Here is a 22,249-nt window from a genome sequence, read left to right as displayed (position 1 = left end):
CGGTCTTCTTCCATACAAGATGAGCAAAATAAACAAATCATCAATCATCTCTATTGTTCTCAGACCATTTTGAAGAAAAAAAATCATTGATAAAGATGGTAATTAACTTCTCTGTGGTACAATTTTGCCACTTTATTTGGTGTTCCTCTACTATCTTTAGCAACTTGTACAAGTACCGATGTAGTCAATCAATGTAGTCAAGGAGGATAGCATAAATCACTGTGGGCAGAATTATTTTAGGGTGGTGACTGGGGAAAATCTAATAAAGCAATATAAAATAATTCCTTTGAACCACATTCAGCTGCACAAAATACTAAGTTAAATGACATTATCACAAAACAAAGTGGATAGAACCCATAACACAAACACTTCTTAAATCACATTTTTAGTTCCATCTTCAATCCAATACTGTATACAAAAAAAAGTAAATCATGAAAGTACTTTTAACATCACAAAGCTCATAATTAAGAAATAGAAAGATTTAACCAATAAAACAATACAGAGTGTACTCTTTTGAACATATAATATGCATTCCAGCAATAATCCCTCACTGCACAGAAAAAGCAGCATATATTTATTTTTCAGTCCTCTGAAATCAGATCATAGTGTCTACATACAGTTAATTCAATTGCAAAAAGTAGATGGCCCAAGTACATTCAGCCCATTTTCTGGTCTCCCTTTTGGATCTTACAGTTGCTTCTTTGTTTCTCACAGACCTACAACAACCCTAATCAAATAAAATCTTATTGGGGTCATGAAGAGAAAAGAAATACTTTGAACATATTTGTTTCTGTATTCTGAATCATAGCACCAGTATGGTGGATAGAATAAAAAGTATTTCTGCTCAGAAACCATTACTTATCAATATAGATGTATATGATAACATAATAGCAGCTAAATTTAAGATGTCAGTACCCATGAGGGCAAAATTAATTTTCACTAGTTGCTTTGAGATACTATTACTTTCAATAAAGCTTTAATGCATACTGTATTTTAAGATTCTGTAAACATCACATAGAAAAAGTTCAACATTTAATGTTTTATTTCAAATAGCGGTTTACTACCAAGAAATATTGTATCTGAAGTACATTCAGTAAAGATCATTGATAAATATTATTGGCAAATTAAGGTTCAAGAAATTTCAATATCAGAAAAAAATTTAATTCAGTAAGGTACACATCTGAAGGACTGACAGTAGTATGTGTATTTTAGTACTGTACTGCCCTCTGGTGATAACTCAGAAACATAAGTACTGTATGCAAATCTATAAATTTTAGAATTTTCCCCTGTTTTATTAGGTGGCTGGCCATCTGAAAAATGCCACATGTTAAGGCATTGATTACTATCTAACTGTTGCTATGGAAATCAAAGGAAGACTTCACTGAAAGAAAATGGTTGCCTCTGTTCTTTCTTTCCTCAGTTTAATCATCATTGACCAGGTTTCGGTATGGTCTTCTACATCCATTATACCTTTCTTGCTCGTTTTTGTTTTTGTTTTTGTCATTTAGCATTATCTCCCTTAGAATCACAAAATATTATATTGGCTATAAGACATCTTCTTCTTTTTAATACAGCAGCTTTTCATTACAGGTTGTTCTTGACTTATAACAGTTCATTTAGTGACCATTCAAAGTTACAATGGCACTGAAAAAAGCAACATATGACCGTTTTTCACACTTATGAGTGTTACTAACTTAACTGCAGTGATTCACTTAATAACTGTGGCACGAAAGGTTGCAAAAATGGGACAAAACTCACTTAACAACTTCTCCCTTAGCAACAGAAATGTTGGGCTCAATTATGACTGTAAGTTTAAGTATTTTAAGAAAGAATTACAGTGGGATGTAGAAACTTTCAGACTCTTATTCACACTCCTCTTATCACTTTCTCTTTGGTCTCCACAACCCTTATCTGGTTAGATGCCAACTGAAAAGGGCATTTGGCAGGGTGGCAGTGGTCTTTAAGCTTTGGCAAACTTCACTACCTGTTATAAGACAAGAGAATATATATTCGCTAACTTTTGGGAGACAGAGAGGAGATGAGAAGAATCAAGCCAACAAACAAAAACAAACAACTCTCCCCCAAATATTTTCTTATTTAAATACCTTCCAAGCAGTGTTTTCTGGGAAACTTCTGCTCATAGTCCTCCCAACAGCCTGGGACTGACTTGTAGTAGGATCTTCTCAGTGTGGTGCCCTAACAGGACAGCCACTTTTTCTAGAAGCAGTGAGAGCAGTGTTCCAATATTTGAGGGGCTCCCTACAAAGACGAGGGAATCAAACTATTTTCCAAAGCACCAAAAGGTAAGATGAGAAACAATGGATGGAAACTAACCAAGGAGAGAAGCAACCTAGAACTAAGGAGAAATTTCCTAACAATGAGAGCAATCAACCAAGGAAATGGCTTGCCTTCAGAAGTTGTGGGTGCTCCATCACTAGAGGCTTTCAGAAAAAGACTGGACAATCATTTACTTGAAATGGTATAGGATCTCCTGCTCAAGCAGAGGGTTGGACTAGAAGACCTCCAAGGTTCCTCCCAACTCTATTATTCTATATGTTCTATATATTCTAAGAGTTGCATAATCAGGAGAAGGGAGGAGCCAGATAGCTCTTTTGGTGCATAGTTTCAAGAAACATAAAGCAATACTTGTTCACATGGGTATTTAATTATTAAATTTATATGCCACCCATCACAATCAAGCAACTCCTCATTTGTTGGGAAGACATTGTGCCAGGATAAAAATGAATTTTAAATGATTTTTTTAAAATACAGTTAAGCACTCTACTTTTGTTGCTCTTTGACAGTAAGCTGCTATATCAAATTGCATTAATGAATCTTGTGCTTTTTTTATACACCATTTGAAATTCCCTCAGGAACTATACAGAAGTAATGAAATATAAAATCCCTTATTTTAAGAAATAGTTCTGGAAATTTTCACAGTATTCCAGTGAGTGAAAACTGCACACAGCAGAAAAAACAAATATCCTATTAAAATGAAAAGAAGATTACAGGGTTTTAAAAATAGTTCATATGTGTTTTTGTTATTGTTGTTGTTTCTCTGAGGCAGATAAAAAGATAACAAAGATAACTGTACTGATGGGATTGGCTAGCAGAGCCAGCTAGGGTGTCTGCAGAGTATGGTTGTTTTTTTAAAAAAAAAAAATGCACATTTTTAAAAAATAGCCAAAAACTTGGATTGCACCATCTTGATCTTCTTGACTAAACCCTGCAGACAGGGTTGCAAAAAGAGATTGTAGCAGCCAAATGTTTTCTCCATCTCTGTTGACTCATGGTATGCCCCATCTAGAAAACAGTTACAGGATATATGACAACTTATGCAAATAACAAATTATTTGGCTTCTTTATTTTGATACCTAGCTGAGTCAGTGTTTCCAGGATATGTAAAATATGGCAATAACCCACTTTTTTTCTCCTCTCACATATTTTATACAGAAAATGTGCCCTATTTTTAAATTGTATTCTTTAAATACAGTCTTCTTGCCTTTTATAGATTTCTTGACTCTCCAAATTATTTGACTCAATCAACTTTTCCATTAGTTTAAAATTCTTCCCCACTAACCCACCTCATGATAGTGGTCATCCAGTTTAGACTCCAGCATGACACATGAAGTTAGATTTTCCATTCCTAGGCACATCTGTTATAGAATTAAGGAGAGTTTGCATCAACTATTCCTCTTATTAAATCATTTTAAACCTTCAGATACTCAGCTGATTAAGAATTATGCTAATGTGTAAATCTAGAATATACTGATTTTGCTTATTTCTGAAAAAGTCTTTATATATAACGAACAATCTACATTCCTCCAGATAAAGAAATGATTAAACCAAATCATTATGATTCAGAAAGTTGTGCCATTGGCAAGTTTACTAGAAACTTCATGCAAATGATATCTTCAAATTGCCAGGATCCAGTGAGAGCTTCTTGAGTATGATAACAAATTCCTGAAACAATTCTTCTTATATAGAAGGCCCTGGAATTAGACCTAGAGATAATATGAGAAGAATAGAGAAATAAAACACAGCAATTCCAAATGAAAGCAGATGTCACATAAACAATTTCTACACCAGACTGCTAGCTCTGGTTCACATCTTACCATTGAAGCGTGAGTACCATAAGATTAAAATTGTGAACTCAGGCGTGAGAGTGACTCATTTTCCATTTGCAAGAATACAACAGCATTCTCTTGGAACTGCCAGAAATGAACAAGCAGACAACTTTCAGAATTGTAGAATTATTACATACTTTGAGGGTATCTCAGTAACAAGCTTCCATTTTAGTTAGTTTCAAATCCAAAGACACTTTGTCCAAAATGGTATAGAGTTTCCTGCCTGAGCAGGGGTTTGGACTAGATGACCTCCAAGGTCCCTTCCAACTTTATTATTATTATAAATAACTTGGCTGTAAATGTAAATTTTGAGCAGAAGAGCCAAAAAATATTCTCCAAAAGGAAAATGACTACACAAAGGCTGAAAAAAAAAGTGACAGAAATTAGATGGGCTTTTAGAAACAATTGTGATTGGAACAATCTTGGTTGGAAAACTTGAGAGCATTCCCCATCTTCTTAGCCAGAAGACTTTAAATGCAGGAGTCTATGGAGATTCTCAATCATCCAGAACATAGTTGTCCCAAAGGTGGTTTTTCAAAAAGCAACTAGATTTTGTTTTTCATTGAAGACATTTTGCTTCTCATCCAAGAAGCGTCTTCAGTTCTGATCTGAACTGAGGAAGCTTCTTGGATGAGAAGCTAAACATCTTCAAGGAAAAATAAAGTCCAATTGCCTTTTGAAAAACCATCTTTGGGATTAAAAGCAGGGGCTACTTTTTAAAGGGGCAATAAAGAAATTGATACTTTAAATAGCAATAGCATTTATATGTATATACTGTTTCATAGTACTTTACAGCATTCTCTAAGGGGTTACAAAAATGAAGGACTATCTCACTCAGTTTAAAGTGAGCTAAAAAAAATTATCTTTCCAAGTGACAAGAAGAAGTACTTAGAATGCCACTTCAGTGTTCAACCATCTTTTACCCTGAAATCTTCAAATTATGGGCTCTCAGACTAGAGTGGCAACTTGGTTTCAAAAAAGCACAGGAATGCTTAAAGCAAGACTGATGCCATTTAGATGGGAGATTCCGATGGGTATTGTTCTGAGCCATGCGGGGACACGTTATAGACTTAATACAGTTGCTAAAGCTAAGGATTTTTACAAAACGGTCCTGGGTGCAGGCTCACCTCTGCCCATGATGCACAAAGTCTTGAGTGATAAAGAGATGGAACAGAAACCTGAAGGTACAGGTGTGATGACTGCTGGACAGGTGGTATGGATGTCTCAAGCAGAGGTTAAAGAACAGAGAATGACCCGTGCAGCACATAAACGCAAAGAAAAAGAACAACAGAACAAAGAAAAAGAAATTAAAGAATCTACTCAGCAAATTGTCTCAATGCCGGTGGGAGGAGCAAGACCCAAAAGCTCTGCAACATACTCTTCAGTAGCAGAATTTGAGGGGATCTTCTCCAGGCTCAAGGCCAAGGGAGATGGCAAAGCTCCTGACCTGGAATGTTAATGGATTAAATATTCCTCAAAAGAGAAAAAAAATCTACCATTATTTAAAGCAACACAACAATGATATTATCTGTTTGCAAGAAAATCATATTACATCTAAAGACCAAAAATACTTAAACAATCCTCGTTTGGGATCTCATTTTGTATCTCCCGCCCCTGGGAAAAAAGGGGGGGTGGTAATCTATGTTAAGAAGAATTTATCTGCTATCCTGTTAGAATCAGATCCTCATGGAAGATATGTTATGCTTGAACTTGGTTTATATGGCAAGAAAATTCTTATTGTGGGGCTGTATGCACCAAACCAGCAACAGGAGCAATTCTACAGGTTGCTACATCAGAAAATAACCTTGTTGGACTATAGATCTGTGATTTTAATGGGAGACTGGAATGGCGTCTTAGATATACAAAAGGATAAAAAAGGCTTTTCTACTTTTTTTAAACAGGCTAAGCTATCTAAAGCCTTCTTTGACATGAAAGAAGATTGGGAATTGAGAGACTATTGGCGTGAACGTAACCAGGAAGAAAGGGACTTTACTTTCTTCTCAGATAGACACCAATCTTTCTCAAGAATTGATTTTTTTTTATTACAACAGATTTATACAACAGGGTGAAGAATGTAAAAATTTTTCCTAGGACATTGTCTGATCATAGTCCAGTTTGGATGGAACTGTTTGCTGAGAAAGAAGACAGGAGATCCGGGAGGGTGAATGAGAATTTATTTAAACAAGAAAAAAATGTTCACAAACTAAAGGAATGTTTAAAGGAATATTTTGCTTTAAATATGAATAAGGGAACATCAATGTCAATGGTGTGGGATGCAAGTAAAGCTTTTATGCGTGGTATTTGATAAAAATGAATAACTTGCATAGACAGAAACAGATTCAGAAACGTAAAGATTTAGAAGAGGAGATTAAATTAAAAGAGAAACTCCTAATTTCAAATCCTTTAGATGAAAAGGTGAAAGGAGCTATAAAACTGTTAAAAACACAATTTAACATGTTGATGGCTGATCAAGTTGCAACCAATTTACTATTTATGAAACAAAATACATTTTGTAATGCTAATAAACCAGGGAGATGGTTGGCTTATCAGTTAAGAAAGAAACAGAAACAGAGGAATATAGATAAAATAAATTATAATGGTAAATTGGTTTATCAGAAAGAATTGATTAAGAAATCTTTTTTAGAATACTACCAAAAATTATACAAGAGTACTAATATTCAAACTACAGATATAAACAATTATTTAGGTAAAGTTAATTTTCCTAAATTAACAGAAGATCAGGAAAAAGAGATTAATGGTTTAATTACTAAGGAAGAAATTGTTACAGCTATTAAACAATTGAAATTGGGCAAAGCGCCGGGTACGGATGGGTTGACATCTATTTATTATAAAACTCTAGTAGAAGAGATGACTCAACCGTTGTGTGAATTGTTTAATAACTTATTACAGGGGTTAGAGATCCCTCCATCTTGGCGTAATGCATTTATATCACTGATTCCAAAAGACAATCAAGATCTTACATTGCCTAAAAATTATAGGCCTATATCTCTTTTAAATGTGGATTATAAAATTTTTGCAAAAATTTTAGCTAATAGGTTTATGGGGATTTTGCAGCAGATTATACATAAGGATCAATTGGGTTTTATAACTGGAAGGTATATGAAAAATAATGTTAGACAAATTATTAACTTATTAGAGTATTTAGAAAAGAATAACCAAGTCTCTGCAGGCTTGATATTTTTGGATGCTGAAAAATCCTTTGACCAAGTGAACTGGCAGTTTATGTTATGTTTAATTAAGGAGATGAATTTTGGACAAAATATATTACAAGTACTATCTAATATATATCAAAAACAGACTGTATAAAAATAATTATGAAAAGTTGTGGATGGAGATACAGAAGGATTTAAAAAATTGGAACAATTTACAGTTATCCTTTATGGGTAGAATTGCAATTATTAAAATGAATGTCCTGCCAAAGTTTATTTTTCTGTTTCAAACGTTACCTATTTTAAAGAGTGATCGTAATTTAGGTGAATGGCAAAAAGGTATTAATAAATTTGTTTGGGCAGGGAAAAAACCAAGGGTGAAACTTAAAATAATGCAAGATTTTCGTGAGAGAGGTGGACTCAAGGTACCAAATATGAAATTGTATTATGATGCTGTAGTACTAACATTGATCAGCGATTGGGTGAATTTAACAAATATAGAAATACTTCATTTGGAAGGTTGGGATTTACTTTTTGGATGGCATGCCTATTTAATATTTAATAAAAAAGTGGATTGGGTTTTTAAGTTTCATATTATAAGAATCTCCTTGCTTAGAGTGTGGAGGAAGTATTATAAATTTGATTTTAAAATACCATTATGGGCTATACCTCGGCATGCCATAGAAGGTATAAGGAAAGGGGTTAATATGGATATGGTTTCTTATGCACAGTTACTTAGATGGGATGGCCAAGACTGGCAGTTAAAATCTTTGGAAGAACTAATACATGAAAATCTAACTTATTCATGGTTCCAATATAGACAAATAGTGGACAGAGGGAAGATGGATTGTAAAATGGGCTGGCTTAGAGAAGATGAAATTCTCCTAAAACAAGTAAGAGATCAAAGGCCAACCCATATTAAGAGAGTTTATGGGGTTTTAGTGGAATTGGATTCAGAATCTGAATTAGTTAAAGATTGTATGATTAAATGGGCACAGAATATTGGTGAATCGATTTCAATGGATACTTGGGAACTTATTTGTACAAGAAATGTTAAATTCACACAAGCGCAAAATTTAAGAGAGAATTTTTATAAGATGTTTTATAGATGGCACCTTGATCCAAAGAAAATGTCCATTATGTACTATAATTTACAGCCGAAATGCTGGAGATGTGGACACTTGGATGCTACTTATTATCATATCTGGTGGACGTGTAAGCATATAAAAGCTTTTTGGATTAAGATATGGTGGAATATTCAGAGAATTTTTAGAAGGAGGGTAAAATTTACTCCGCAATTATTTTTATTAGGTATTGTTACTGATTGTGATGCTAGGGAGGTTATATTGATGCTAAATTTGATTACAGCCACTAGGCTGTTAATAGGACAATATTGGAAGAAGGAATCCTTGCCTAATTTACAAGAGTGGTTTTATAAAGTTTCGTATTTGGCAGAAATGGCAAAGATTTCGGCTTTTTTAAAGGAGCAATCTCAAGAGAAATTTTTTGCGGTATGGGAAAAATGGATAAATTTTATGCAACATAATTTGGATATGGAAAAATATTATTTAGCCTTTTTATAATTTGTAATGATTGTTTTTTTTTTTCTTTCTTTCTTTCTTCTTCTGTATTATTATTTATATACTTTTCTATATATGTTTTATTTTTCGCCTATCTCTTTCTTTTTTCTTTCTCTCTCTCTTTTCTCTTTCCCTTTTTTCTTCTTCCCTTTTTTTTTATATATATTATTTACTTTAAAGTTTATGTTACGTATATTATTATTATATATATTATTATTATGATTTTTATTATTATTATTAATTATCTTATAAATTGTATACGTTATTTTTTAAAATTTGTTCAATAATCCTATATTCAGTTCTGGGAAGTCAGGGGGGGAGGGTGGGGTGGTTTGGGAGGGGGGGTGGATGTTTATTTGTAAAATTTTTGAAAAAAATTAAATAAATAAATAAAAAAAAGCACAGGAATGCTTCAAAATTTCCCTCAATTTTTATCCTTCAGCAAAAAAACTTTTTTATCATGTTATGGGGGGAGGGGGGGAATCAATAAACTATAAATTACAAAAAGGTCAGATAGTGGTGATCATCTAGTACCAATTTTGCTAGGCCTTTTTTCTACCTATGCTGCCTTTCCTAGAACAAAAGAAATATTAGACAATGATGATATTGTCCAAAAACATCATGTACAGAAAAGGCCATTGTGACTTTTCAGGAACATGGAGATTACTGAATTTTAGGAGTGTATAAAATGCAGCCACAACTAATGGTTCCCTTTTTGTGGCCCGATCACCCTAAAGATAAATTTAGTCTATTTCATTCTTCTTGGAAGTCTGAGGGCAAAATACTGGCTCTAAGCTTTGTAGAGACTTAAGGCATCATTTTGCCATTTAAGAACTCTGAAAAATTAAGAGCATACTTGGTACACAAAGCCTGGAATGGCTTTTAGGTTATTGGAGGTTGTACACTCCTAACTCAGAAGAACCCTAATCACAAGGCTTTTTTTTAATCTTAAATGCAGTATTTGTGAGAAGTTGGATGTGTGATAATCCAGAACCCTAGACCAGTTCATTTCCATTCATTTTGACTTGAGCCATGCAGAAATATGGGGTCAGTATTCCCCACTGGAATTACCTTAATATGGTTCCACACAGCGCAAGGCACACTTTAAGAAGCAGCATTTTTTCTCCTTTTTGCACTCAGAGTCATTATTACATTCATATGGTCCTTTAGTTGGACATTTTATAATATCTTTTGGGCATTTCTTTGGTTTTTCTGCAAAGAAGAGCAGTAGGAAAAAGCTTTAAAAAGCTGAGCCTTAAAGACACTTTATTTACACAGAAGGAGAAAGCATTAAAGCTTAAATCTGATAAGGAAGCTATGCTTACACTTTAGAGAAAAGAAGAAGGATATTTGAGAAGACAAGCAACCTCAGTGGGAGCCCGGGAGTGGAGACAAAATGATACAACAAATGTGATCATGCAAATAATGTGATTTATGGTCTTGCATCAGATGTCATGACACTTCAAGTCCTTTGTGTCAGGGGCACTAAGGAAGCAAAACTACTTGGATTTCTGGAAAAATCTTCAATTGCTGGTAGAGATCTGTAACAGAATCTTGCCTACTAAAATAATTCTCACCCACTACCTATACTAGTGTAATTGTTGTTGTTATTGATAATTGCGAAGTCATGTCTGACCCATTGCGACCCCATGGACAATGTTCCTCCCGATCTTCCTGTCCTCTACCATCTTCTGGAGTCCATTTAAGCTCACGCCTACTGCTTCAGTGACTCCATCCAGCCACCTCATTCTCTGTCGTCCCTTTCTTCTATTGCCCTCAATCTTTCCCAGCATTAGGCCCTTCTCCAGTGAGTCCTTCCTTCTCATTAGGTGGCCAAATTATTTGAGTTTCAACTTCAGGATCTGGCCTTCTAAAGAGCAGTCGGGGTTGATCTCTTCTAGGACTCACAGGTTTGATCGCCTTGCAGTCCAAGGGACTCACAGGAGTCTTCTCCAGCACCATAGTTCAAAGGCCTCAATTAAAGTAATTAAAGAGGTGCTATTCTACATTTAATTCTCATGCTTCCCCCCTTCCTTGGACTCAAGCATCTCTGCTCTAAGAGAAGGTGCTGATTCAACATAAGGACAGCTGCAAAACTTTAGGCTATTATGCACTAGGCTATGGATTCTGTTCTAACCTTCCAGAAGCAGAAATTGGTCTCTGAGATCACAGAATGCAGGACCTTTGAGATGGAATTCACAATTCTTGTTCCAGCATGTTCCTAGCATGCATCATCAGATATCCCTATTAAAAACATCCAAATCTAAGCAGAGTTGGGAGGGCTATGAAGAGATCATGTGAGAAAATAGTTTAAATAGCACTGTTCTTGCTTTAACATGGTAAGCCACATGGAGTCACTTCAGGGTGAGATGGGCAGCAAACAAATTTAATAAATAAAATAGACACTTAATAGTTTAATTCAAGAGTGAGAAAAAAATGTTTATATAGCCCATTCATGAAGTGGTGATCTTCCTATGTCCACAAAAGGCAAAAATAATCAAAAATAATCAATTGATCACCTGTTACCAGGTTTGCTTCCTAATTAGTTTTTTTTTCACTTTGATAACTATATGTAGAATTGCATATAGTTGGAGAGAGAGAAAGAAGAGATTTAAGCCCCAAGAAGTACCTTTTTCTGGTGTGCGACACACTGTCCCACAATTACCCTCACAGCATCTTTTTATTCCTGGACATTCATCATCCTTCTCACATACATCAAAGGCTGCTCGGCAAACTGTGTATTGCACTGGACAAACTCCTGGTTTCACTGTGGAAGAAAAAAGTACAGATATTAGAGAAACAAACATGTGAAATAGAAATTAGATTCTTCCAGCTTCCTACAGAGAGAAATTCCTGCAAAAAAATTTTTCGAGACTCAGCAACGTGATTCTCCCGAAGCAATACTGTATTTTATTGAGATGATGAAATGTGATTAATTCACTTTAGTGGGTCACAAGAGTCTTATAAATAGCAAATAGCTCTGTATAATCCATTGCATAAGTTATTACAATATGTTATTTGATTACCCTAATGATTTTTCTGTCTGTTCTAAATTTGCGAGGAATACAGAATTATTTTTAAAAAACATTAAACTAGATTTCTAACATAATCTTTTATGAGATACCACTTTGCTGTTTTCTGAGGGAGCTAAATATATGTGTAAGCCTCTACTTCTTATGTATATTGAAGAAACTATGGGAAAATTCTCCCTGTAGAGTATTCTGATAAACAGTGCTTTGGTTCATATATATTATATCATAGCTTGCTTAACCATGGATTATTTAATAGGCTGCAATTGGCTGGACTGCAGTCAACCAATACAGGTGGTCTCAAAGAGAGAACTGGGAGAGAGAGAGAGAGGATGACCAGTTCATGGAAAAAACATGCTAAATAGAAAGCAGTGCCCTGTTCTCAGATCCTTGTCCGAAACTTGAGCCTTTAGTTCATCTTTTAGAGGAGCAATAATTATGTCCATGAGGTACAAGCTGCTATGCAAACCCTGACCCTGAACTCCACAATGCAGAAGGATGAGATGAGGAAATGTGATCAGACTGCAGTGAGAAGGGAATTTCCAAGTACTAAGCCTGAGGGTGTAAAGGCAAGGTCTTTCTGTACAGCTATTTATCAATCTTCCCAGGGCCTTCCTTTCCCCTTAATTGCTGATGAGATGGCTGATGCTCTTGCTTCAAACACAGGATAACCAATTAGCCCATTCACCCCACTTCCAAGCTTCCCAGCATCTTCCTTTCACTACCCCAAGCAAATCAGGCAAAGGGAGACAGGGAAAGGAAGGCACTGAGAAGATTGGCGGGTTGCACAGATGAGCTGGATATGCCTTGCTTGAAAACAGCTGAGCTGCCAGCAATGTCCTTAGTTTCAAGTATGGCATATCCAACAGACCACCAACCCACTCTCCCTATAACTTCCCAGTATCTTCCTTTTCCTATCTCTCCTTTGCTGAACATACAGCTCACCTTCCAGGCATTTTTTGCCTGCTCTCCTTTTGGAATATGTGTATTCACATGTTTTAGTATGGACATCCAAAATATTTTCCCCAGCTCTATTCCAAATCTGCAAAAGCAATGTTCTTTCTTCTGACTACAATGAAATGTAAGCAGGCATGCCCTTTAAAACAATGATTGAAATTTGGTGGGGGGGGAGGTGTATTTATTTTCAATGAAACAGATTTATTTTACAATAAAGGTAAAGGTTTCCCCTGTCCAGTCATGTCCAACTCTAGGGGGCGATGCTCATCTCTATTTCTTAGTCAGCATTGTTTGAAGGCATTTCCATGTTCATGTGGCCAGCAGTGGCCAGCTATATGCTGAGGCATGTGGAATGCTATTACCGAAGTGGTACCTATTTAACTACTCGCATTTGTATCCTTTCAAGCTGAGGTAGGCAGGAGCTGAGACAGATAATGGGAGCTCACTCATCGTGCAGCACTTGGGTCTCAAACCCAGGCTGTCAAGCTGAACGTCTTTAACTGCTGAGCCATCATGCTCCCTACAATATATATGGATGTACCCAGGAGTCGAATTTTTACTGATATTATATATATATATATATATATATAAATATATATATATATATATATATGTAGGTCTTGGGTGTTCGGGTTTTCTTCCCGGTAAAATTGGAGTGTCTTGGCGACGTTCGACGAAGTCATTCGTAATCTTCAGGCTGGTGTTTTCAGCTTCGTGCTTCGGCAGCAATGTTGCTGCTCAAAGCACGAAGCTGAAAACACCAGCCTGAAGAGGACGAATGGGACTTCGTCGAAACGTCGCCAAGACACTTCCAATTTTACGCGGGAGAAAACCCGAACAACCAAAGACCTACATACAAACACCCGCGACAACCTCAGAAAAAAATATATACATATATATTATATTATATCTACTATATATATAAGAATAGGTATGTATGTAGTATGTCTATGTCTATGTATATGTAGATGAATTAATATATATATATATATACTAATATATATATATAGATATAATAGAAGAACTGCCGTTTACACCCTGATGATGTCAAGAGCTCTTGACGAAAGCTAGGTTTAGTAAATAAAAGTTTTAACATTTTTAACTTTTGTATAATTTTATTCTCTTGGTGTTCGACTATTTATTGATTTTAAGATATATATATATATATATATATAGTGTGTTTGTGTGTGTGTGTGTGTGTGTGTGTGTGTAAAATATGGGATAATTATTAAACATGTGATATGTATTTCTTGCCATCTCTAACCCTGATTAAATTATTAGTTGTATTCATGGAAGCATCACACAAATTCATTAACCATTTTAGGGCATCATACAAGGCTATAGTCATCATTTACAGAGTTTGGGTTTCTCGGTAGTTTGAATTCAAACCAAATACCCAGATTATGGCACAGCACTATGAAATCTATCTAAGCTAGCAATCGCTATGCTTATTTCAATAATCAAAGTGTAAATCCATCAAACATGCCATTTTTAATAGTGGCAGTGATGTTTCTAGTTCTTCTTGTCTGCTCCGAAATGACTAATACTTATTGTAATTTGGCTGGGCATGTTTCACTTAATGACATGTGTAGTAAAAGATTGGTGGGGAGCATTACAACATAATTCTAAGTCTGCAAGCTAGTTGCTGATTCTGGGAGAGATCCATTAAGGTCCTGTGATTTTTTGTTGTTGTTGTAAGACCGGGATCTAATTATAAGAGGATTGATGAAAATAATAGGGTTGCAGGATAAAGCCTTCATAGTTTTTTATCCCTTATTATGGAAATTGCATTCTCTAAGGGAGACTCTCCTGAAAATAGAGAGCCTTGTGTCAATACTGCTTACTGGTAAGCTTTAGACATCAGAAGCAATTAACAATTAGGGAACTACAATGTCACAGAAATAACATAAACAATGGGGAGGTGGTTGGATTCAGCATAGGAATGACTGCAAGATAAGCAGGGGTTGAAAAATGTATTATTTATTTTCCAGGATGGCTTTCTACATAAACTAGCAATCACCACCTCCCCATGAAGCAAAATCTGAACCTAGTACCATTCTCTGGTAACAAGCAGGCTTGCCCACAAGAGCCAGGACAGCATTTCCTTGCACCTGGACACTGGTCATCTTGCTTGCATCGATTTCCAATAGGTCCTCCATGACAGATGGCGTCAGTGTATGGACAGACACCAGGTTTCACTTTGGAAAAAATATAAGACAGTTTTAAGGATATTTGTAAATAACTGGAACAATTAGAAATGTTGTGATAAGAATCTACCAGAGGGCATGAACGGGGGGGGGAGTTGTAAACATAAAACCCTAACCTGTCTAAACTCTTCTGAATTTTCTACGATAAAGTTTCATTCAAAAATAAATATAACACACATGTATTATCATAAAATTATACATAGATACAGTATATGGGTCCTTGGTCTAGGATAATCCCACATAAGTAGAGCTTCTGCTAACTGCTTCCCAATCTGTTTATGTTGTTGTTGTTGTTAATTGCGAAGTCGTGTCCGACCCATCGCGACCCCATGGACAATGTTCCTCCAGGTCTTCCTGTCCTCTATCATCTTCTGGAGTCCATTTAAGTTCAATCTGTTTATAGAATTACTTAATTCATGGATATAATAATCTTACATTTTAATCTTCTACTAGTTTTTCTGATTGCATTTGATTTTGTTTCTGTAATTTATGGCCTACATCTTGAACATTGATACTGTTTGTATAGTTAATATGAAAAATATGTTACTAATATATTAGAAATAGTGCCCAGACTTTAGGAATGAAAACCGAAAACATTTAACAAATTAAGCATAGCCTGGGGAGTTAAAGGGTAGAACATTATGGCTTTATTTATAGCCGAAAGAATCATCAACCATTGGGAAACTGTAGCCTGCGTCCCAATTAAAAAAAAAAAAACACGGAAAAGAGGATGATAATCTACCTGGCCTTTTCTATGAGCCAGAAATGGAATAGTTGAAGGAAGCTTACATTTCACCTCCCTGATAGATAGAACTTCAATTCTTACTGACAGTTGCTTTGGCCTGGACAGCTAGAGGTCATCCATCACTTGTGGCAATTCTCCCTACCCCTTGCCCAAATAAGCAACAGCTTCAGGAAGACAATTTGAGCCCAACCAAAATCAAACAAAACACCACTTACACACTCAGCATGGCTTTCTGATTTTGAAGCATTGATCCCCTTTTTCTCTTTTTTTCTCCCTTTGAGTGCCTTGTTTGTTTTTTGAGCCTGAGGACAGAGGGTTTTCCCTATCAACTGATGTGACCCTTTTGAAAGGCAAAAGGTTCTTTCAAAAGCAAGATAAAAATGCAGCAAATAAATAAATCTGAATAACCACAGCATGACTTTATTCTCAACTTTTAGAAAAACAGAAAATAACTTGGTTCTAGACGAAAACACAATAAAGGCAACTGGTAGAGGGTTTCTAGTCTGGATGAAGCCCCCAAATATTGTTCTTCCACTTACCTTTGGCTGGATGTGGGACACCTCCAATGAAGCAAGTCAGTTCTACACAGAAGATAAAAAAGCTAGTGAGAAAAAAAGTGTCAGTTGCTCCCATGGTGCTGTTAGAATGATGTCTACTCTGATCTATCACCGCTATCCAAGATGGTTTATGATCTTTTACACATAACTTTTGGAGGAAAGAGCACCAGCAGGGTTGTTCTGGAAAGCTGCCAGGATTCCTGGTTTTCCAGATTTTCACTGGACTGGACACAGGGGTCCTGTTCCAAGCTACTGTTGCTGACTGTTGTAACAGTCATTCCATCTCTCTGAGGAATCCTAGGAACTCTGTTGGGGGCAATGAGGTTCTAGCAGTGAGAATTCTCAGAATCCTCACTAGACATTCAAAAGGTTAGAGGGTTATGATCTTGAGCAGGGATGGCATGCTCATATATGGAAGGGGCAAAATAGAAATTATCAATATTTTTTAAAACACAAGGTCCGGCAAGGGTTAATTAAAAGTTGGAATACTGTTAAATCTCAATATTATACAAAGATACCGACTTGGTTATCGCCATTGGAGGCAGCTATATATCCCAATTTGCTCAGGAAAGAAAGAAGAAAATGTTAGTAAAGAAGATATGTATTTATTCACTCATGTGGTTACAGCGGCAAGAATTGTTTTCGCTCAAAATTGGAAAGCTACGGCTATACCTAGTGAAGAAATCTTAATTCATAAAATTATGCACTGCGCAGAATCAGGATGAAACGGACTTTTACCAAATTTGGAACAAATTCTATAGATGGTGGGGGGAAAAATATGGAAGTCATTGTAATGAGATAAGTTAAGATTGAGATAAGAGTGATGTTATTGTATAGATTTTTTATTAGTAATTAATTGTGAATATGAACTGTGATGTTTATCAAATCTGATTTACCATGTTCAATGTTTTTAATCTTTTTTTTCTTTTTTTGTTATTCAATAAAAAAAATTTTAAAAAAGGTTTTGGAGAAAGCCTTGATAACAGTTGACCTAATTAGTTAATGAATTGATTAACTATAGCCACCCATCTCACAGCTATGACTCTGGGTAACTCATAGATATAATGTTTTGGCCCCTTCAGAAGAGTTTTCATCCAAAGAGGATGGAGCTGTTGGCCCTCGTGATCCAGTAAAGCTGAATTAGGGCCAGCAAGCTCAAGCCTTAAGTCTATTAAGTATATAGAAATCAACTTACCATACATGTGACTTAAGAGAATAAAAAGGCATCTGGGATGTTTTTCCTTGGAATGAATACCAGCTTCCAGGAAAGGCATCCAAGGGTAAGGGTAAATTTGAAAAAAGTTTAAATCTGATCTGAGGTCTAGAGCTTGCTACATATAATCATACAATCATACCTGGCAGCAGAGGGGTACTGAAACATTCTTATCAGTCCTTGCCTCCTAAACCATCTATTGATCTCTCTGTGTTTAAACATTATTACAGCTTCTGCAATATTTTTTTGTTCCAACTGTATCATCAGATTATTTTCATCACTTATATCATGCACAGAGAATACTAGAAAGTTCTCTGCATTTAAAAAACTGAAAAATAGAAAATATTAGAAGAAATCCAAACTTAACTGTGGAGAAACCCAAACTTAACTGCCCCCCCCCCCATGATAAGGATTTTTCCAGCCAGGATGCAAGGATTAGCACTTTGAAGAATAATTGAATTGAAGTAGAGCTGTTGGAAAGAAGTCTTTAATGGGAAGAAACCAAGATGAGTGACATTCAGCAGTTTCCTGGCTAGGTAGGAAGACTGACATCTAAACGTGAGTTTATATACCCTTTTCTGAGATTTCAGTCTAACATATGCTAAACCTGTATTTGGTGACATTTAATCCTGTGCCTATTGATGGGATAATTTTCCTATTTGGCTTTGTTTGGGGAAAAAAGTTAATCTCCATTCCCAAAAAGGGAGCAGAGTTGGCAAATCTGGTTAGTTCCTGTGTCTGTTTGTTTTGTTAATTGGTTTAACAAGTGGCAGTTATTGTGTTAAGTATTTTGCTACATTTTATTACATTCTTGCAAGCCAGACTGTATTCTTTGTAGTTTTGTTAATCTCAGGTGTTTGCACATGGGCTCGCCTGAGGCTGTAAACTCTGGAAATGAGCAAGATAGGCTTGTGTTCTATTTTTAAAAGGATTTAAACTGTTGTGATTTAATTATGTTTGTGATTTAATTTTTTTCTGCCTCATGGTTTCTTCATCTATTTGGGGAGGGGGGTCTTCCTTCATAACTAAACAGTAATTGTTAAAGAATGTATTGCAAGCTATCAGTATTAATTCCAACCACTCGAGATATATTGATCTCTTATCTTGTCATTCATATTTGAATCTTGATCCCACTGTTTAGCTAATTAGGAGACTAATTAGTCCTAAGTCAAAGTACTATAGGTAGTCCTTGAGTTACGACCACAATTGAACCCAAATTTATGTTGCTAAGTGAAATATTTATTAAGTGAGTTTGTCCCATTTTACAACTTTTCATGCCTCAGTTGTTAAGTGAATCATTGAATTTGTTAAGTTAGTAACATGGTTGTTAACTGAATCTGGGTTCCCCATTGACTTTGCTTGTCAGAAGGTTGCAAAAGCTGATCACGTGACCCCAGGACACAGCAACTGTCATAAATATGAGTCAATTGCCAAGTGTCTGAATTTTGATTTCATGACTGAGGGTTATGCAGTGGTCATAAGTGTGAAAAACACTCATAAGTCACTTTTCAATGCCGTTGTAACTTTGAATGGTCACTAAATGAACTGTTGTAAGTGGAGGACTACATATTTATGCAATGTTTAATACAATGCAAATATGGAACACCTATAACATGGCAATTTAAGGGCAGATCTACAAGATAAAAGCCAATCAGGAAGAAAATACGGCATCCTTGATGTCCTCTGAGCTTTGATGTTTGCTTGCAGACATTTTATCACTAGGATTGTTGTTACCTAGTGAATAATGAAATGTCTGCAAACAGCCAATCTCAGAGACCACCAAGGACTTCAACTCTGAGAGAGAGAGGGGGGGAGGGAGGGAGGGAGGGAGGGAGGGAGAGAGAGAGAGAGAGAGAGAGAGAGAGAGAGAGAGAGAGAGAGAGAGAGAGAGACTATGTATTGTGAGCTTATACAGGTGAAACTCAAAAAATTAGAATATCGTGCAAAAATTCATTTATTTCAGTAATGCAACTTAAAAGGTGAACCTAATATATGAGATAGACTCATTACATGCAAAGCAAGATAGTTCAAGCCGTGATGTGTCATAAGTGAGATGATTATAGCTTACAGCTCATGAAAAATCCCAAATCCACAATCTCAGAAAATTAGAATATTACATGCAATCAATAAAACAAGGATTGTACATAGAACAATATCAAACCTCTGAAAAGTATAAGCATGCATATGTACTCAGTACTTGGTTTGGGTCCCTTTTGCAGCAATTACTGCCTCAATGCGGCATGGCATGGAAGCTATCAGCCTGTGGTGTTATGGAAGACCAGGGCGCTTCAATAGTGGCCTTCAGCTCTTCTGCATTGTTCAGTCTCATGTCTCTCATCTTTCTCTTGGCAATGCCCCATAGATTCTCTATGGGGTTCAGGTCAGGTGAGTTTGCTGGCCAATCAAGCACAGTAATCCCATGGTCATTGAACCAGGTTTTGGTGCTTTTGGCAGTGTGTGCCTCTCCAATCTTCCTCCAGACTCTGTGTCCTTGGTTCCCAAATGAGATGCAAAAGTTGCTCTCATCAGAAAAGAGGACTTTGGACCACTGAGCAACAGACCAGTTCTGTTTTTCTTTAGCCCAGGTAAGACGCTTCTGAAGTTGTTTGTTGTTCAGGAGCGGCTTGACAAGAGAAATACAACATTTGAAGCCCATGTCCAGGATCCATCTGTGTGTGGTGGCTCTTGATGCACTGACTCCAGCCTCAGTCCACTCCTTGTGAAAGTCCCCAACACTTTTGAATGGCCTTTTCCTGACAATCCTCTCCAGGCTGCAGTCATCCCTGCTGCTTGTGCACCTTTTTCTTCCACACTTTTCCCTTCCACATAACTTTCTATTAATGTGCTTTGACACAGCACTTTGGGAACATACAACTTCTTTTGTAATTACCTTTTGAGGCTTTCCCTCCTTATGGAGGGTGTCAATGATGGTTTTCTGTACAACTGTCAGGTCAGCAGTCTTTCCCATGATTGTGATTCCTACTGAACCAGACTGAGAGACCATTTAAAGGCTCAGGAACCCTTTGCAGGTGTTAGCTGATTAGAGTGGGATATTTTGAGCCTAGAATATTGAACCTTTTCACAGTATTCTAATTTTCTGAGATTGTGGATTTGGGATTTTCATGAGCTGTAAGCCATAATCATCTCACTTATGACATATCACGGCTTGAACTATCTTGCTTTGCATGTAATGAGTCTATCTCATATATTAGGTTCACCTTTTAAGTTGCATTACTGAAATAAATGACCTTTTGCACAATATTCTAATTTTTCGAGTTTCACCTATATAATGCAAGACTAAAGTTGTTAACCTTATCAGAGAATCAGATTGCTTCCTAAAGGCTACCACATAATCTACATTAAAACAATGAAATGAAATGTTCATTTCAATTTTGCTCTTCCACATATGATAGCATTCCTAAAATACTCCTTCTAGCATTTTTTAATTTCAGTTTCATATGAAATCATTTCATCTCTTTTATTCTTAACTCCATTTTTTTTCTATCAAGGTCTCTTTCCAAAATAGTTTTAAATTAGAATCAGAATTTGCCCTGCATTTTCTCTTCTGTTTGCAATTGTTTGTCATCCTTTTCTTACTATATTACTTTCTCTACAGTATTTTTCGTTCAATCTCATTTTTGTAACATATCTTCCTTTGTAGCCAATGTCATGGTTCCAACAGATGAAACTCTTTAAAAGAACTTTGAGGCATTGTTTACCTTAAAGAATCTTTTATTTGAGAAACAAAGTATCAGCACTACATAGTTAAAGCCAAAAATTGAATTCCCCCCCCCCCCTGGGCACAGAGTAGCAAAGCACAATTTCCTCCTCCAATTAACAGTCATAAATCACATTCCCCAATTAGCTTGAAGCGCAGGCTTTCTCCCCAGCTCTCCAGCCCACCAAATCTTTATCAGCTCTGGGCACAATAACCTTGATTCCCATGGCTGAGTTATTGTTGTTATGACTAACTGAGCTCTCATCCACATCCCCCCTCCCAGCATCACTTAACTCTAAAAGAGAAAGAGAAAAGATGGCTACATTTTCATCTGTTGTCAAAGCAAGAACATCCAATGTTAGCAGCACTGATAGCCTCTTTCAAATAAACAAGCATGCCCAAATATCCAGCTCCTGGCTCTAAAACAGTCCTAAAAATACTGTAAGCAATAGATGATGCATCCACAGGCCAGTTCAAAAAGTAAGATGACCAATACAAATGCAAAGTTTTAAAATTTCCTCTTTTCTTTCTTTCTTTCTTTCTTTCTTCCTTTCTTTCTTTCATCTATCCCTGTGGATGCCTGATACCTGATTCATTTTGTGATGGTCTGTAACAATACTATTTGGGTGGATTCCCCCAACACATTCCAGGACTTTGGATTTTGATCTCTAGATCTAGCTACACCATTAATACTGCACTGGTATTTGTAGCTGCATGCCGCAAGGCTCAGTCAAGATCACCATTAAAGAGGTATCCTTAGAAAAAGGCCATGCAATCATTACCTCTATTTGCATTAAGCCCATTTCTTCCAGGGCTCAATTTAAGAGGGCTATATAAATGATCATGAATTTTGATTCAGCATAAAATTAAGTCATTACAATTTTTCATTGGGGCTGTACTGCCACATCACCACAAGAGGGCAATATGTTGTTCTTTTTTGCAAAAC

At 36.1% G+C, this 22,249-nt stretch overlaps 1 protein-coding gene across 2 annotated transcripts; it reads right to left on the bottom strand.

Annotated features, from left to right (window-relative positions):
* Positions 1 to 3,868: 3,868 nt before the first annotated feature.
* Positions 3,869 to 16,640, bottom strand: LOC120311859 (WAP four-disulfide core domain protein 5-like). 2 transcript variants are annotated; one of them, XM_039351931.1, is made up of 5 exons: positions 16,355 to 16,640; positions 14,918 to 15,061; positions 11,507 to 11,644; positions 9,949 to 10,089; positions 3,869 to 4,004 (listed from the first exon to the last, which is right to left on the bottom strand). In XM_039351931.1, exons 1-4 carry the CDS (start codon positions 16,446 to 16,448, stop codon positions 9,950 to 9,952), a joined length of 516 nt encoding a protein of 171 aa, XP_039207865.1. In that variant the 5' UTR covers positions 16,449 to 16,640; the 3' UTR covers positions 3,869 to 4,004; position 9,949. The 2 variants fall into 2 exon arrangements, with proteins under 2 accessions (XP_039207865.1, XP_039207866.1); XM_039351932.1 differs by having other exon boundaries at positions 14,975 to 15,061.
* Positions 16,641 to 22,249: the final 5,609 nt, after the last annotated feature.

This window comes from Crotalus tigris, unplaced genomic scaffold (genome assembly GCF_016545835.1).
Source record: "Crotalus tigris isolate CLP2741 ecotype Arizona unplaced genomic scaffold, ASM1654583v1 scf7180000018371.15429387391:27106975, whole genome shotgun sequence".
Lineage (NCBI taxonomy): Eukaryota > Metazoa > Chordata > Lepidosauria > Squamata > Viperidae > Crotalus > Crotalus tigris.
The sequence above is the reverse complement of the archived record's forward strand: the minus strand, read 5'-3'. Positions and strand labels throughout refer to the sequence as shown.